The sequence below is a fragment of the Mustela lutreola genome, chromosome 6 (genome assembly GCF_030435805.1).
Source record: "Mustela lutreola isolate mMusLut2 chromosome 6, mMusLut2.pri, whole genome shotgun sequence".
Classification (NCBI taxonomy): domain Eukaryota; kingdom Metazoa; phylum Chordata; class Mammalia; order Carnivora; family Mustelidae; genus Mustela; species Mustela lutreola.
Window position 1 is genome coordinate 66671079 of NC_081295.1, and position 19245 is coordinate 66690323.

Sequence of the window (19245 nt, forward strand, 5' to 3'; positions counted from 1 at the left end):
CCTGATCTTTTATTTTAAATTTATAGAATTTGGGGTTAGTTTTTGAATTTAATTGGCATAAGAAGGGAACTGAGGTATCTTTATAATAATTGGTATGGTGTCTGTCCGTAGGAGCATGGTGATTTATTAACTGGCTTGATATTTCCTATATCCCAAGGACTAGTTTTTCACCATAACGAAGTTGTATGCAGTCTCTTAACATGAAATAAGGGTGTTTTTTCATTTTTTGTTTAAATTTTAAAAGAATTTTGATGGGGAGGTACCTGTAACTGACCAAATGAAAATGAGTCTATAGTATTTTATCTTTATTAGTAGTTTATTCCAGAAATTACAGAATGTTATTTGTTTGCATGTTTTTAATACATTAAGAATATAGGAGAAGATGAACTAAATAAGTTCCTTTCACTGGTCTTTTAGACATTTTGAATTTGACAGTTCTGATGATAATTTTAGTATGTTTAAACCTCACATTATAAAATTTGTGAAAATTAGAATATTGGCTAACTTGGTACTTGTATTTGTATATATCAGTGAACAAAGTGAGAAGGTCACTTTAAGATGGTTAAAGGAAGGTAAAATTCCTTTATTATTGTTTTTTTAGAGTGTTCACTTTTATTAAATAATGATCAAATGTTTGATCACTTTATTCATGTTATAATCAAAAGAAACATTTAGTAATTAAATGCCTCATTTCATGTTTCCTTTTGGTTGCTGTGACTGCCTTCTGCATTTATCAACCTATTCATCTGAAAATTAATGGCTTTTGTAAGGTAAGGAGTCTTATTATCTTCCTCTGAAGTTTCAGCTGATAATATTCAAAGCTCTTGTCCTCAATCTGCAAACCACTTGGATTATAGTAGCAAACCCTTTGATTTTTCTGGCCCAGTAGGAAAATCTGGATTATATCCTAATTCCTCAGTTATACCAAGTCACTATTTACTCCACAAAAAAAAGAAACTTGACAGACCTAAAAGTGAAAAGAAACTAGAATCATGTAAGTTAACAAAAGAGCTGTCACTAGCTGACCTAATTGATGATATGCCAAGAGATTCTTGTAAAAGTCAACCATCAGTCAGATTATCAAATACAGGTAGTCTGGAAGGTCTGTTTTCAATGAATCTAGGTGCTGATATGTTAAGACCTCATGAATCTGAATGTGTTTTCAAAGATGATTCTTCATTCAAAGAAATACCAGATTTAAAATCCTTAATGACAAAGGACATAACACCTAATAACTCTTTATGTACTCAGAATAGTTCACTACCTGATTTGCAAAGCATTCTAGTACAAAACAGCATAGGAAGTTTAAGTAATCCTTCGCTCTTAACTAGCACATTGGAAGATACAGCTCATGATAATGTAAACGCTGCTAAAATGACTGAAGTTGGAAGTGTTTCTTCAGTTGAACAAAGTACCAAGAATTCCATTTTAAAAAATGACAGTTTGCAGTTTTCCCAGTGTGAAAGTCCATCCCTAGCTGAACTCTTTCAGGAACACAAAGAAAACAATCCAAGCCAGTGCTTTCCTTTATCTGATCTTTGTAACCAGTCATCTGCCAGTTTCACAGATCCAAGTTTGGGATCCTTTCCCCTGTCACAGCTAGCAAATCGGTATCCATCTTCGACTGGAATATCAGAATTAACAGGATCCCTGTCATCTTTGGCATTTTGTAAAGCTTCTCCTACAAGAGATCTTGAGAATTTGTCACTTTCTGATTTGATTGCAGAAACAATTGATATAGACAACACTCAAATTAGGAAGGAGTCTTCTAAGCTCAGTTTATCTGAAATAAGGTCACCTGGAATAGATTCAAATATTGATCTTAGTGTCCTTATAAAAACCCCTCATCTTGTTCCAAAACATGCAGTAGACCAATCAGTTGCTCCAACATCAGAAACAAAAGTTTTAAGTTCAAAGTTAGGGAAAAGTTTCAATTCTGCTAAGGCTAATAAGAAAACCAATAAAGGCTCTTTGACTAGGAAACCACCTTTTTCTCTCTCTTGGACCAAGGCCCTTGCTGCTAGACCTTCAGCTTTTGCTTCAACACTGTGTCTTCGTTACCCACTGAAAAGCTGCAAGCGACGCACTCTTGACCTATATAAGACTTTTCTTTATAGTAGACAAGTTCAAGACGTGAAGGACAAAGAAATAAGTCCTCTTATAGCAATAACACCATTTGACTTCAAATCTGCATCTCCTGATGACATTGTAAAAGCTAATCAAAAGAAAGCTTTCACTAGAGAATAGTAACAAAAGGAAAACTTGCTAACTGTTGAAGAGCTTCTGTTTTAATTTAGTCTTTATAGAATTACTTGATATTATGGGATTCAAGTTGTGATTTTTACATTAAAATCGTCTTAAGTCAGTTGATAGTTTTAGTTGATATGTGTTTTTGCACTGAAAAAATTTTTTTAAACTATATCTTCTTTTAAGTGATAACTGGCTTTATTTAAGTTGATAGCCTAAAGTGGGTGTGTTTACAAAGCGTATATGGAAACTTGATATTGTGAAATCAAACCTCTCAGATATTTTTGTTTGAGCATTCAACTTTATAAGTTTTTACAAGACATTTTCTTTTATAAAGTATTTTTGTGCTTCGTTCTTAAACGAAAATGCCACTTGGGATTATTAGAGTTTAGTGATGAAGATTTTTCTTATGATACGTGGCATAGCATAGGTGAGACGTAATTATATTTTAAAATATTAGTGATATCATTCCCATTCATTATTTTTCTGTAGGTGAATACTTAAAATTTTTCTATTAGAAAATTTTAAAATTCCTGACTCTTCAAAATACTGTGGAGGTTGTTGAAATACATTTTTGATGGTAATGAAATGAAAAACCTTTAAAGGACCATGTACGTACTGAAGTTGGATTAATACTAAATTATTTTTATACATTTTCAAAACCATTTGTCCTAAATGCACACTGCAATAAGTATGTAGGAAGTGTTTTCAAGTATGGCTGCATGTTGTTTGAGTAGATAGTTTTATCAGATCTCTTACTTTTTTTTTTTTTTACTGTGAGTAATGAAATGTGGAATTTTCCTTTTTGATACTGCAGTGACAAAGTTACAGCAATGGTAGACCAGTAAGAGCTCTTCTAGTTGCTAGAACAAGTATGTAATTCATCCCTTAAAGCAGTGATCCTTAGCGAACAATCAGAATCACTGGGGAAATTTTTTCAAAACACAGATACTGTAGCTTCACTCTAGACATGGTGGTCAGTCTCTGAGGGTTGGCATTTGGGAATGTGTATTTTCAAAATAGTCCCTAGGTGATTTTGATATGTTACTTTTACTTAAGAACCACTGTCTTAGGGGAAGAAATCAGTAGCATGAGAGGCATTACTAATGCTAAGACCAATGTGAATTTATACTTATAGTTTCTAGGAATCAGGAATACTAAGGAAATTTCGAATTAGGAATTACAGTCTTTTACGTAAGAGGGTGCTGATGGTGTATTATTAATATTTCTTGCAGGAAAAAAATAGTATCTAGAATGTTATTTCTTAATGAAAATGAAATAGCTGGCCTTTTCCCAGTAAAGAAATATTTTTCTCTGGCAGCTACTTCACTATGCTTTTGATAATTTTTTTGTTTTTTTTTGTATTTCTTGTTTCAGTTTATTTTCAGAATGACATTCCAATATTTTTAACTGTGTATGATGTTTTTATATCCAGTGTTTTGGTGGGAAAACTTAAGCCAGAATTATGTCTTCATTGTTCTTGACCACTTTTTTTCATGATGTCTTCAGTTTTGTTTTTAACTGTATATTTCAGTGCACATCATACTGATGCTTAGGAGATCATATAAATCACGTTTTGTTTATGGTCGATTTTAAAGTTTGAATGAACTCAACTGCTGATTTTATTTTCCTAGCCTTAAACCTTGATGAAACATTTTAGTAATTTTGCAAAATTAGTATATGACTCATCAACTAGATTTATGTATAGGCAATCTGCCACTTAGAATTAATTGTATTCTATGAGTCTGTTTGGAACTGACAATAATTCCAGATAGATTAAGTGTTATGCAAGTGGTCCACTTTGCACATGAACCCACAAATACTTAACCCATAGTGAAATTGAACAGTGGTACTATTATTTTACCTTCTTTTATAACAGATTTTTAAGCGGAAATATAATACTTTTAAGCCATATAGTAGATTTTGTAGAGTGAACTAGGTCTCCTTTTGTTGACTGATTAGGATTGTAAGATTATTTAGGGGAAAAACTTTGTTGCAGAATGATAGGTCTCCCTGTTGCCCTTGTCATGCCTACTCGTCCATGAGGCACATACATGATATGGCCTTATTGACTAAGGATGTGTCACAGTTTCTGAGATTCAGAGAGTGGAACCGAGAAGGTCCCTTGTCCCTTCTTCCTTTGGCCTTTGGCCATTGATAAAGAGACCAGTGCCTCTTTATGGATATATTCCCAGTGATGATGATTGCTTGCACTAAGTGCATATTCTGCACCAACTGCTGGTTTTTGACTGACTGCTGTCTTGGTAGCTCAGGTATGCTAAGAGTTTTAGATTATTTTCTAATTCCATTATCAGTTTTGTGATGCAAAGCCATTTTTGATTATGATCAAGAGCATTTTTCTTTAGGAATGTAAATGATACTGTAATTATATTCTAAGTGACATAAAATACAAAAGATATTTAAAATTACTATTTTTGCTCACTTTTTTTTGTCTTTAAATGATCTAAATGATTTAAGTGGTTCATGGATGTTTTGTCCTCTTGCATTCTAAAGTCTTCATTTGGCTTTTTTGGTTATGGTTCTTCTTTTCCATTAATTGACAAGAACTAGGGTTTCACTTGTGTACATGACATTTTGCTTAACTTTTCTTTTTTTGTTTTACTTTTTTCCTGCTTCTAGTTTAATAACTCGCATTCTAATCTCTTTTTGGCTTTGAATCCTCCTTTCTTGAACTTTTCTTTTACCCTTTTTTTCTTCTCATATAAATAGTAATAAATATTCCCAGCGTGTTATATTTCAATGTTTAGTATTCAAGTGGCAGGTCATCCAACTGATTGTCACACTATACTAGAGATTAAACTAGTACAGTGCTTTTCTTTGTATGTAAAAGGGAGCACTGTTAAGATAAACACAGTTAAGAGAAAAGTAATGAGTTCTTATGTGATTATTTACTTTTTAAATTGACCCTGAATTTATATGTGGACCATTACAAATAAACAAGTACACACTTACACATCGAGGAAGAACTATGTATCAACCGGTTTTTTGTTTTGTGTTCCTACAAGTATATGTTTGGTTATGGAGTCATTTTTGTAGTAGCCTAAAAATTGCTTTTTGTTACTTATATAAACAAAGAGAATGTTGACCAGACAGGGAAGTGTTGATAGTAATTTCTTTACTGGTTTTCTTCTAAGATTATATAAGACTCGATGTGTATGCAGTTGTACATTATATTTTTAATTTTTAGGGTGTAAAAGACTTGTCATTTTGAGTGTATATATACATTTTTGTAAAAGCTACATTGAAATAAATTATAATTCTGGGATTCTCTTAAATAAGAAAACATCACAGTTTATCTGTAGGGATTTTTTAGATAAACTTGATCCTTCAGAATGGGATTTTAATAATTTATGCTGAAGATACCTGCTTTTATGTTCCTATAAACAAATTAAACAAAACAAAACACAAAACTATCTGGTTGTAAAGAATTTCTTCTAAGATATTTGTCACTTAGAATTCTTGCTTTCCAAAAGGTAGAATTTAATAAATGTTTACTTTGGAGGACTTAACATACCATGCTAAAGGGGGGACCATTTTAAACAGCAAAATTACCAACTAAAATTGTAATATGAAAAATGTGACACTAGATAGGTCATAAAAAGGGTATTTGTTTATGGTGTGAGAGCTGAAACAAGAAGGCAGAGTATCTATCACCTTTTGACCTCAGCTAGGACTGTGCATGTTGGGGGGTTCTAATTTTTTGCTTCTCTGCACTTTTGTGGGCATGATTGCAAAAATGCCTGCAGCACATAGTGATTTTTGAGGTTAATACATTTTAGTGAATAGGTAAATTTGCAGATATGGAAACGGTGAGTAATAAGGATGGACTGTACATGTTTTGACCCACTAGTCTCCATCCTTATTGCTACTTTACCTTTTAAAGGCCATTAGTTTGGGGCAGAATTACTGAAACATTGTCTGGTTTCTTTACTTCTCGGTTTATTTCGCCCAAAACACTTGACACATTACAGCCAGAGTAACTTTTCCAAATTTAGCTCTTTCTATCCTTTGTATAAATTTTAAAAATTATTTTATAAGACCTTTTAGGAGCTGGGTTCTGCTCATATGTGCCCCTCTCCCCAACCCACTCAAGAATAAGCCACTTGAGTTTTTTCTGCTTCTTTGTAGTGTTTTACCCGTACTGTTGCCCGCATTACTCATCCTGGCTGACCATCCTTCAGGTTGTAGTCTGTATATGACTTTATCCCAATCCTGGTGTAGGGGAACCTTCATATGCATCCTAGTTCACTATATTCCTTTTATTACAATTCCATGTAAAATTATAGTCTTCCTCCCTGGTGCATGTAGTCCCTTTCCCTTGTAACCCTGCTTTATTGTTTCTCACAGCACTTAGATCATCTGACATTGTGTGTGTTTGCACAGTTATTGTTTTCTTATCTGTCTCCTTACCAATCCCCATGCCCCCCATGCAGTTGCTATGGGTACAGGGATTTTATGTGTTTGCCTCTGTCTTCTCAGCTTAGAATACGTCTGGCTCATAGATGTAGGAAAGGGTTTAAGTAGAAAGTGAGTGTGGTCCTTAATACAGTCCCACATTCTTGTTCCCTACAGGAAGTTGTAAATAAATCTGTAAACAGTTTGCTTCTTTTGTATTATTCCTCTAGAAGTTTACTTACATATCACATATGTGTACCTACATGTACATATTTAGACAAATGGAAAGATACATGACACTTTTATATCTGTATCATTTACCAAAGCATTTTGCCTATCATTCCTTACCATTTATGTAGAGATCAATCTCATTCTTTTCAGAAGCTGTATAGAATTCCATAATAGGGTTGTACAGTAAATAGCCCTTGTTGATACTCATTTTAAAGTATTTTCAGTTGCTTTTGCTATGACTCCAAAATGAACATCCTACATTTTTAGAAATTGAATTTCTAAGCCAAAAAATATAGACTTTAAATTTTTGATTGATACTACCTAATTGTCTTTAACAGAGGTTGTTCCGATTTCCTTCTCACAAGTTTGTCAGTGTTTCTCTTCAGATTCTCACAAATATTATTACTCTTTTTGGTATTACACCAACCTGATAATTAGAAAATATTTTTTCATTTATTTGTATGTCTTAAATAGAGTTAAGGTAACTGCTTTATTGTATATTTAGATACATTTCTATTTCTTCTTCTGGGAACTGTCTATTAATCTTTGCCCATTTTTCTGCTTATTACTCGTAATGACTCTTTGTGTGTGTGTGTGTGTGTGTGTGTATACATACAACATATGTATGTATTGTATACACATATGCATACACATATGTGTATTTAAATGGTAAAGATATTAGTCCATTGTTATATGCATGGAAAAAACTTTTTCGGATTCCCAGCTTGTCATTTTTATAAGACAGAATTTTAATTTTAATACATTCGAATGTGTTGATCTTTCTCTTAAAGGTTTTTGTTTGAAAATTCTGTTCCACTACAAGATAATTTTTTAAAAGATTATTCATTTTTTCTAATACATTTGACCTTTGCCAGAGTTGTCTCTTTTTCTTTCTTTCTTTCTTTCTTTTTTTAACACCTTTAAGTCTTTGATCCAGCTGCCATTAGGGAGTAAGATTGGAATCCAGTTTCTTCACCAGCATCTTGTCTTTCGAACAACTGGATTTGTAATGGTACCTTTTCTTGAATTACATATCCCTTTTCTTTCTTAACTTTATTTGAGCTGCCATCTTTGGCATGCACTAAGTTCTTCTCTATCTAATTTGGGACTCTACTGTTCCATTTCTTTGGCTCATTTTATGCCAATACCAGATTTTTAATTACTGTAACAGTTATTGTATAATTTTGATTATGTTTTGTAGGCTCTCTTGTTTCTTCTTTCTTTTTTCATAGTTTCTGTCACTTATCCCACTTGATTATCTAATTTGGAAACAGCTTGTCAACTTTTCTGAAAAAAATTGTTATTTAGATGTTTAATGATATCAGAAGCTTTGTGGAGAAAATATACTTGCTTTTATAGATGGCAAGAGGCTTTTGATATTACATTATTAAACATTAAACTTTATTTAGTAGATTTTCTAGTAGACCTGTAATATTGGAACAACCCTAGTTGGTCATGGTAAATTGTTCTTTTAATATGATGGATTTTGTTTGCTAATATTTTATTCAAGATTATTCCGTCTATTCATAAATTTAATTTGTAGTTATGTGTATGTATGTATGTGTTTGGGTTTTGGTTTCTCTTTGTGATGTTTTTATAGAGAATTTAGAGTTTTTCTTTATCCTTAAGTAATTTTTAAAAAAATAGAGATTATTCTATTTATTTATTGTTTTAAAGATTTTTTAATTTATTTGACAGAAAGAGTCACAGCAAGAGAGGGAACATAAGCAGGGGGAGTGAGAGAGGGAGAAGCAGGCTTCTCCTGGGCAGGATCCCAGTGTGGGGCTCGATCCCAGTATGCTGGGATCATGACGCGAGGCGAAGGCAGATGCTTAATGACCGAGCCACTCAGGCACCTATATCCTTAATTAATTTAAAGAGCATTGAAGTTATTCCTTTCATCATAGGATTTATCTTTCTCAATATTCTGGGGTCAGTTTGAATGTTTTGTTTTTCTTAGAAAACTATCTTCATGGTTCACAAATGTATTTGTTCAGCATTATAGCAAACATTGTCTTTTTTTTTTTTTTTTATTCTTATATGCAGTTAAATCTCCATTCTTATTTAATTATTTTTGGTAGTTTATTTATTTAAGTAATCTCTACAGCCCACATGGTGCTCAAAATTAGGTCCCCAAGATCAAGAGTTGCTTGCTCTTCCAACTGAGCCAGCTAGGCAACCCTATCTCCATTCTTATTTTAAATATTGTTTTCTCCCCTCTACTTTGCTCTTCCCCTCTGCCCATTTTTTTTTTTTTTTCTCAATTACCTTTGTTTTATTCTCTGAGGACTGGCTCCTGGATTAATAATTAGCTCTACTGGTATTTTTTCATTAGTTTGTGAGTTCATCTGCTTATTACCAAATCTGTTTTCCATTTTTTTTTCCTTCCTTTGTGAGTGGAACTTTTGACTCAAACACATTTTTAATTCTTTACCCTTAGAGGTTAATTTTTATTTATGAGATTGCAAACAAAAAATTTCAGAAAATAATTAGCAATCACTCATGGACCCGTCATTTAGTTTCAGATTTCTCCCTGTTATTAAGAAATAAATTGTTTGATTGGAGTCCTAGCTCCACCCTTTCCTTATTCTTCCCCACTATCCTTGTAGTAGATATGCATTGTTCACATTCTGTCTCATTTTCTTAGGTCTCTGAAATTATATTTTTCCTGTGGGTACTGCATTTGCTGTGGCTCATGGATTCTTTTAGAATTACGATTATTTTCTGGGTTCTTTTAGAGTTACTTTATTTTCTGGATAATTCACAGTTTTGATTTTTGATTTTGATTTCCTTTTTAAGCCAAGAACCTGAAAGAATTTTACAGTTTCCAGGTTGTTGTGGGAGTTTTGTTATTATTGTTGTTGTGATTACTGCTTTCATTGTACTGTTATCAGAGAATGTGCTCTCTGTCCTTTACTTATTGAAGTATATTGAGGTTTTTTCTTTGAGGCCCAATGTAGTTTTAGAATGGTTTCATAAGCACTTGTCAAGAATATGAATTCTGCCTGAAGAATACAAAATATGATACATTTCTGTTAGTTACTTTTTTGGGTTACTATTTATTTATTTATTTTTAAAAGATTATTTATTTGAGAGAGAGTACACAGGTGGCACAGGTGGCAGGGAGGGGCAAAGGGAGAGAAATGGGGAGAAGCGGACTCCCTATTGACCAGGGAGCCTATGCAGGGCTCCATCCCAGGACCTGGGATCATAACCTGAACCAAAGGCAGGTAGATGCTGAACTGACTGAGCCACCCTGGTGCCCCTTGTTAGTTACTTTTAAATTGTTACAGGGTTCAGTATTCCTACTTAAATTCTGTTTCCTTAATTAGTGTTTTAAGCTGAGAGAGGTAAGTTAAAATATAATAATACCCTTGCATTTTATTTCATCTTACTACTTACAGGTTTTACCCTATGCCTTTTGAACATGATCTGTCTGGATTTGACGTCTTCATTAATATAAAGTTCCTCTATGATTTGTTTTATGTTTTTTGACTTAAATTCAGTTTGCTTACTGTCATGATTGCTGCTTTCTCTAAGTTGTATTTGTTCATCCTTTTGCTTTGAATCACTTTGGTTTAGTTGTTCCTCCTGTAGATGTGTGTAATTGTGTTTGCCAGAGACTGTTTTAATAGATGAGTTTTTCTCATTTATGAGAATGATAGGATAGATATAATGCTTTCTGTGATATGTGGTCTGTGTTTTGACTTGGTATGTACTCTTTGATAACTTAGAGATTTGTACTGTCTTTGTAACATAGTAACATACTTTAATTTTTAAATTTTCCAACCCTAAAAGGTACCTGTTGATCTCATTATGAAAGATGAAGTAATTAATTTATACTTCATCTCCACTCTATTTCTCATAGTTTCTGTTGATATTTTAAGTTCTTATTTATACCTTTTATAATATGTTTAATTTCTACTAACTGAATTATTAACTTTAAACAGTTATTTAAGGAGTCCTGGATTTAAAAGTTGAGCTCAGCAAAGTTACACTTTCTCATACCTGCCCCCTTCTCTCTTTTTGTCCTGTATTTTTAGTTATGTTATTTATTGCCAAGATTTATAGCATTTTAATTTTATTCTGTATTCAAAACTTCCTTAGTTTCGAACCAACCATAGTTATTTTAAAATAGATTTCTCATAATTAGGTTTCTTTTTGTATCATTTGACTTTGACATATGGTTTGACAGATCACCTTGTAAAATATATATGTGTGAAATGTTTCCCAAATTTTTGAATATTTGAAAATGATTCTGTGGCCTGTGTTTGCATGGGAGATAATGGTTTCGGGTCCCTCTTTCTTTTGTGGAGGGCTTTGCAGACATTGCTGTACTGTTTTCTAGTGTTGTATGTTGCTAGCTAGTCTGATTCTGCTGCTTTTAGTGTGGCTTTTACTTCTCTAGTGTTTTCTCCCCCTGTATTTCTGAATTCTGCAGGCTTGCTTTCCAACTTTTTCTCCTCGTGTTTTTATCATCTTCTCTTTTATCCTTAATGTTGTTCTCTTTCTCTCTCCTACCTTCCTTACCCCGCCTACCCTGTGTGCACATGCGCATGTATGTGTGCATGTGTGTGTGTAGAAAATGGGATAGAGACTAGACTTTTTTTTTCCTTAAAGCAGTTGACAGATTAAACACCGCCTTTTCAACTGTAAAACTAGACTGATTGGAGAGACTCATGAATAAGGCAGACTTTGTACCAAAGATTTAAATGCTTAGGTATAATGATTCCACTAACCATATCAACCTGATTTGATCATGATGTACCACTGAGCAGCATAGAAGGAAATCTATTTCTCATGTAGAGAATATTTCATTGTCTTTGTACTTTTAGGATTTTGGAACAAGAACTTAATACTTGTGTGAAAAGTGGCCTTTTATTAGGTGTAATGAATTAGAACTCTGATGTCTAAAATAATGCATTAAATGTCGATGTGTCTCCTTAATTTGGCTAACATTTTAGTTCATTTTTTTTAACATATGTAGTATGGAAAATCACCAATAGCAAATATAAATGACCTTTGATGGGTTATTGTGTAATTTTGTTACACATTAATATGAGTGAACTGCTAAAAGAGCATATATTTAGAGAGTAAAATCCTGGGTATATCTTTAAGTTTTCTGGTGTTTTCCTTGCTACCTTAAATCTGCTAAGGGAGAAAACACTCTCCAAAACTGAGTAACACGGACTCTTTTTTTTTTTTTTTTAAACAAAGGCATCCAAATTGAGATACATATAGTATTGTTTGAAAGGAACGTTCTTGACAGAAAAATCTTAATATTTATCTTCAAAATTGTATAATTCGTCAACCTAACTTGGAAGAAAAATAGTTTTCCTCACAGTGGATATTATTATGTAAGATGAGGTTAAACTCTTTGATGGCTATTGAGGCTTTTTCTAACATTAAGTTTATTTTATTTATTTTTTATTTTTTAGAAAAATCGTTGGCCTTAAAAAAAGTAAGCATTGAGAAAAATAGCTGTCTGCAAATCTGGTAAAGGAATCATGTAATTTAAATTTAATGGTTTTTACAGTTCTTAAATTGATATTTCCATTGCCTTACAAATAAAGTAGGCATTAATTATTTAAATTAATTAGATCATTCAAAGAACTGATTGTTTAAAAATGTTGGAGGCTTTGGAGAAATCTATTTCAATAGTGTACTTTGTAGTTGAACTACTGTTTTTGGTAAGACTTGTCTTAAGACATTGGCTTGCCCATACTGTTTAGAAATCTACTCATTTTCTTTTCCCTTTGCGTTTCTTCTTCTTTTCCCTTCATTTGGAAAAGAAAGTCTAATTTTACTTAGTGAAGTTGTATTTTCTAGCATCGCTTTGCTAGGTTTTATAGTGTTAATACTCTATTAAACAGTCTTCATATAGTATATCTGTATTCTCCTATTTGAATGTAAAATATTATTTATAACTGTACTTTCATGTTCTTGAGTCTTAATGGTAGGTTACTCACGAAAGAAGGTACAGGAGTTAAAAAAAAGATAAAAGCAGAATTGTAAATGCGTCTGCAACAGGATCATTTTTTCCTACTTCTTTATTGTGCTGTATTTGTCTTTTCAGCATTACCTGACTAAATTGAAGAGAAAGTGACATTAGATGTTTAGGAGATGCAGCCTCCTCTTTCCTCTTGGGTAGAGCATTTTGTGAGATTTTTATCTTTGTCCCCAAAACAAATCCCAGTTTTAATTTAAAAAGTTTGTATTACAAAGAAAGCTTTAAATAATGAGATGTTATGAACACTTTTATATGAACTTTCAGTAATGTGCTTAAAATATATATTTCATTTTACTTTAATCCTTTGTTGTAATGAGTTTAAAATAGGCATATTTAATTTAAACTACAGTATTTTTATGTCCCTTTCAATATCTTTCTTTGAAAAATTTTTTTCACTAGCTTATCACTAAGTAACTTTATTCAAGCAATCAGAAGAATTTTATACTTGTATAGAAAACTTCAGAATTAATTGGCTTTCTGCTTTAAAATTATGTGGGCTTTTGAAAGGAAGTGGTTTATTTCACTGAAGAAACTCATCTGGTTCAGAATGTTTTCAGATAGGTCTTAAGATTCTCTTTGTACACCTACACTGGAAAAACTTAAAACCCTAATTGCTTAATTTAAAAATAATTTGCTTTAGATTCTCAAAACAGTTTATCATCTTGATAGAGCTAGTACCTTATAAGAATTGCATGAATGCTAAATACAGAGTTTTCTCTTAGGCTTAATTAATTTTTTTTTCCAACCATAGAAATTATAATTTGATTACAGGTGTATACTTTCATATTTGATTCCTAAGCACTTCTTTTAGTATGTTTTTGAGTGCTTAATGCATGTACATAAGTATTGCTAAGTACTTGAGCAAGGAGTAGAATGGAAGCAAACAAAAAATTCACTTTAGTATTTAATTTTCATATTCATTTTTTATGAGAAAACCGTGTGGTAGCCATTAGAGACATAGATCTAGGTCACAGACTTTTCTGTGGAGCTTTATAATAGCTCCAGTATCATCCTCGTCTTCAGGAGAATCTGGGGGTTAGGTGGAAGAAATTGAGGTTCAAGTAAAATAAATAATTGGAGTTAATTTCACATGAATATTGAGGGGCAAATTGTAACTCAAAATGAGTTCTTTTGAACTCCATTGCTTTTTTCATGGTTACATAGTACTCACGACAAAGTTTTATATTCTAAAAATTTAACCTTGTTCGGTGTGTTTTTGGAAGTATTTTAAGGATAAATTTAAATGCTTTGTTAAGGAAGTCATCTTTACCATCAGTGATGTATTCAGAAATTACTTTCAAGTACTTTTTCTGCCAGTAATGACTTCACTAAGAGACAAGGCATTCATGTATAGAGAACAGGTATTAATTTCTAAATCCTTGCAAATGAGCAGTCCTAAGAAATGAAGCCCTTTCTCATTTAATTTTAAGTCACTTTGTGTTCTTCCATTTCTTGAGCAACAATACTGTTTGATTTAAAATCTTGAAAAATTTAATTTTTTTGTAGTTGCAGGCCTGGTGCCATTTTATAGCAAAAGCTTAAATAAATAATAGTGTTTCTTGAGCAAACTAAAAAATTCAGATGAGGAAATGAAAGAAAAAACATTGTACCTAGTCCCATTATCCAGAATTTAGAGTTAATAGCATTTTGATGCATTTAAGCAATAACAGTAGACAATATGAGTGATTACTTATATGCCGGATATTGTACTTTTTATCTCTGTTTTCTCCTTTAATATTCACAATAATCACATAGAGTTTTTTTTCAGGTTTTATTTATTTTGAGAGAGTTGGGGGATGCAGGGAGAGAGGCAGAGGGAGAGGGAGAAGCAGGCTCTCCACTGAGCAGGGACCCTGACGCAGGGCGTGATCCCAGGATCTGGGATCATGAACTGAGCTGAAGGCAGATGCTCAACTAAGCCACCCAGGCACCCCATGTAGGGATTATTTATATCCTAGTTTTACACCTGGAGGATCAGAAGCTCAAAAATGACTAAACATCTTGTTCTAGGCCACGAAACTAGTACATGGCGAAACCAACGTTTCTAGTAAGATGTTTCTAATACCAATGTCCTCCTCTCTTTTATACATTTTTTGTGTACCTGTTTCTGTATATAGAGAATATTAGTTTTTTTTTTAAATGGGACCACACATCACTTTTTAAACACATTATAACTTAATCATGTACCATAGACTTTTTAAAAGTTTAAAAAAAATTTTTTTCAATTTTATTTTTAATTGGGTAAAATACACATAACATAAAATTTACTACATTAACCATTTTTTATATGCATCCTATGTTTACTGCAGCATTATTCACAATAGGCAAGGTGTGGATGCAACCAAGTTAACCATTTTTAAATGTACAGTTCAGTAATGTTAAGTATATTCACAGTATTTTGCAACCAATCTCCAGAACTTTTTCATCTTGCAAAACTAAAACTCTGTATTCAAAACAGCTCTTCATTTCCCCGCCCACCCCCCCACCCCTAGCAACCATCCAGACTTTTTTTTGTATGCCAGCAAATTTAGGTTTTCATAGTATTCTGTTATTTAATCACTTAACTCTAGGAACTTAAAGTTTTCAATTTATTATTACAAAAAACGCTTCGGCAAACATTTTGTACATTTGTATATTTTTTCAATTCTGTTAAAAAGATAATTATAGAGTAATACTGGATAGAGTAGCTAGCTGAAAAAGTATGGACATTTTTAATGCTTTTCTACATATTGTGAAGTTACCTTTTAGAAAGATTGTACTAATTTACTTCTTATATTTAATTTTTAATCATAATAGCATTTCTGATATTTTATAAAGGATAATTGTATTTCACTGATGGCTTATATATTTGTATTGAAGTTTTCTTTCACTAATTGGTAAGAGTCAAAGATGGTGACTTTTTTATGCCATTTTTGGGAGGCTTGCTGTGATGATGACGGTCACTCATGTGTTCCTGAAAATTTTATCTGTGCTGCATTGTGCATGCTGTTACATAGGTTGGTATTGTATAAAATACCACTTACTCTTGAGAAAACAGTATCTAACTTAGAAGTTTCTATTTTAAGTAAAATAGTCCATGATGTGCTATTGCACACTGTATGGCACATAGAAAATGCTCACCAAGGGCTGACTGACTTCGTTCAAAGAAAGGAAGTGCTCTTTCACTACCAAGGAACAAGTGCAGTTAAAAGGTGATTCTATTAAAGGCTAATGCACTGGGGTGCTTAAAGGACTTCTGACTTTTTTATAAAAAAATCAGTCAATTAACATAGTGTATCATTAGTTTCAGTGGTAGAGTCCCATGTTTCATCAATTGCATGTCCTCATTACATCAAGTGCCCTCCAGTGGCTAACATATTTAGACTTTTTTTTTCATCATTCATGATGTTTTTGTATAAGCCCCTTTTGGCTCTTCTCTCTACTTAGTCATTTTAAACAGCCTGATATAGATTCTCCTATATATTTCTTTATTTTCACATAATATGTAGAAACAGACATGACAATACACGGATTTTTTCATTAGTGTTTTATTAAAATACCGTAATTTCATTTTCCTTATAATACATTCTTAGCCGGGATATTTCCAATTTACTCTTTTTGGTGATTTTATAATATTCCATGATGTGGCTATGCTACAGTTTATTAAAAATTTACTGTATTGGAGGATATTCATTTTATTCCCAATTTTTGTTCCTATGAAGAACACTGTTTATAGAACATTTGCAAACATCCTTATAAGCCAGGGCTTTTGATGTTAGGAGATAGATCTGTAGTGGGAGTGCTATGTTGAAAGGTGTATTGTTTGCTTTAAATAGGTGTGGCTGGGCGCCTGGGTGGCTCAGTGGGTTAAGCCGCTGCCTTCGGCTCAGGTCATGATCTCGGGGTCCTGGGATCGAGTCCCGCATCGGGCTCTCTGCTCAGCAGGGAGCCTGCTTCCCCCTCTCTCTCTCTGCCTGCTTCTCTATCTACTTGGGATTTCTCTCTGTCAAATAAATAAATAAAATCTTTAAAAAAAAAAATAAATAGGTGTGGCTATTCTTTATGAAAGTTACTGTGGTTCATCCCTTTTCCAGCAGTAGGTGTTAGTACTTTTCTTGATTTGGGGAGTCTGACAAGTGAGAAATTAATGTATTGTTGCTATTTTAGTTTGCATTTCTATGGTCATTAATGAAGTCAAGTATGTTCATATATTCATTTGCCATTCGAACTTTCTTCTGTGGATTGGTAATAGTATCCTTTGCCCATTTTTGATTAGGTAGTCTTTTCCTTTCTAATTTGAAGTCTTTATATTATACAGATACTAATTTAAAGAAACTGAGTATAATTGACATACAATGTTGTATTATTTTCAAGTGTACTACATAATGATTCAACAATTCTATACATTACTCAATGCTTACCACAGTAAGTGTAATCAACATCTGTTACCATGTGACATTATAATTGACTTTATTCCCTATGCTGTACTTTTCAACTTCATGACTGTTTTATAACTGGAAGTTTGTACCTCTTAATCTCCTTCACCTAACTCCTCACCTACCTCCCCTCTGGCAACCTTTGTATTTGAGAGGGATTTTTTGTTCATTTGTTTTTTAGATTCCACATATAAATGAAATCATGTGGTATTTGTCTTTTCTCTGACTTAGTTCACTTAGCTTAACTTTCTCTAGGTCTGTCAATGTTGTTACAAATAGCAAGATTTCATGCATTTATTATGGTTGAATAGTATTCCTGTGTGTGTGTGTGTGTTTGTGTGCATTATGTATGTACACATATTTATCCATTCATTGATTGATGGACACTTCGGTTGTTTCCATGTCTTGGCTATGGTAAATAATGCTGCAGTAAACGGTGCATACATCTTTTCAAATTAATGTGCTTGTTTTCTTTGAGTAAATACCCAGTAGTGGAATAACTGTATCATATGGTATTTTTATTTTTAATTTTTTGTGGAGCCTCCATATATACTGTTTTCCACAGTGGTTGTACCAGTTTGCATTCCCAACAGCTATGCACGAGGGTTCCCTTTTCTCTATATCCTTGCCAACACTTGTTTTGTCCTGTCTTTTGGATATTGGCCATTCTGACAGGTGTGAAGGGATGCTTCATTGTGGTTTTGATTTACATTTCCCTGATCCTGAGTGATGTTGAGCATCTTTTCATGTGGCTTTTGGCCATTTGTTTGTCTTCTTTGGAAAAATGTCTGTTCAGGTCTTCTGCCTGTTTTGTAATCAGATTATTTTTTGGTGTTATGTGAGTTCTTTATATATTTTGGATATTAACCCCTTGGATATCATTGTTTGCAAATATCTTCTCCCATTCAGTAGGTTTCTTTTTCATTTTGTTTATGGTTTCCTTCACTGTTACTTTGGTGTATTTCCAATATTTTCTTTTTGTTTTTGTTCCCTTGCCTAAGGAGACATATGTGTAAATATATGGCTAAGGCCAGTGTCTGGGAGAGAGCTTTTTTTAGTTGTATGCATTGTAAATAATTTTCCTAGTCTTTATTTTCTTTATCATCTCTTTTTCTACATAAAAATTTAAAAACTTGATGACACTGTATCTGTCTTGTTAATTTACCAGGTTCCAATCTTGGATTTAACACCTCCCTCCTCCGTCCGCCTCAATCTCTAGGTTATAAACATTCTAAATTTTCTTTTGAGAGAATTATATGAATTTTTTTTGATGTTTGACTTCTAATTCTTCTAAAATTTATTTTTGTGTGGTGTGTAAAGAAGGGTCAAACTTTATTTTCTTCCAGATTTTCAACATACCAGCTTTTATGCTGTGATCAGTTGTGTGTGATACAGTAGGAGGGCATAGTAGCTCCAAATTAGATCAGTATTGTTTTGCAAACTAGCTCTGTCATTCGTTATCTGCATGATTGGTAAAGTGACTGGATTTTTCTGAGTCTGTCTTTAAAATGGCAATAATGTTATCTACTTCAAATGAATTAAGATTTATTTAACCCAGCTTCTGCCCTATAGTAGTCTCTTAAAATAGTGCTTGTTTCTTTTATCTTCTTCCTTTTACTAATTGCTTTAAAATTCCTTACATTTGTTAGCAGGGAATTATCTCTGGGTATGGGTAATGTTCAATTTTATCAGGTCTTCTTAAATCATTTGGGAATGACTCTTGGTCCCACATAAGAATTCATGATGAGGGGCGCCTGGGTGGCTCAGGGGGTTAAAGCCTCAGCCTTCGGCTCAGGTCGTGGTCCCAGGGTCCTGGGATCGATCGAGCCCCGCGTTGGGCTCCCTGCTCAGCGGGGAACCTGCTTCCTCCTCTCTCTCTGCCTGCCTCTCTGCCTACTTGTGATCTCTGTCTGTCAAATAAATAAA

The 19245-nt window shown here is 33.0% G+C and overlaps 1 protein-coding gene across 4 annotated transcripts in view; it reads left to right on the top strand.

Annotated features, from left to right (window-relative positions):
* Positions 1–19245, top strand: part of HBS1L (HBS1 like translational GTPase) — an 84150-nt gene that overhangs the window by 12931 nt on the left and 51974 nt on the right. The window contains exon 5 of one of the 4 annotated variants that reach the window (XM_059177492.1): positions 776–4676. The exons of 2 other annotated variants lie outside the window; for them this stretch is intronic. In XM_059177492.1, the coding sequence (XP_059033475.1) occupies positions 776–2247 (1472 nt within the window). In that variant the 3' untranslated portion in view covers positions 2248–4676. Of the gene's footprint in view, positions 1–775; positions 4677–19245 lie in introns of those variants that run through there. One more of the 4 variants, XM_059177493.1, reaches the window with a different exon arrangement.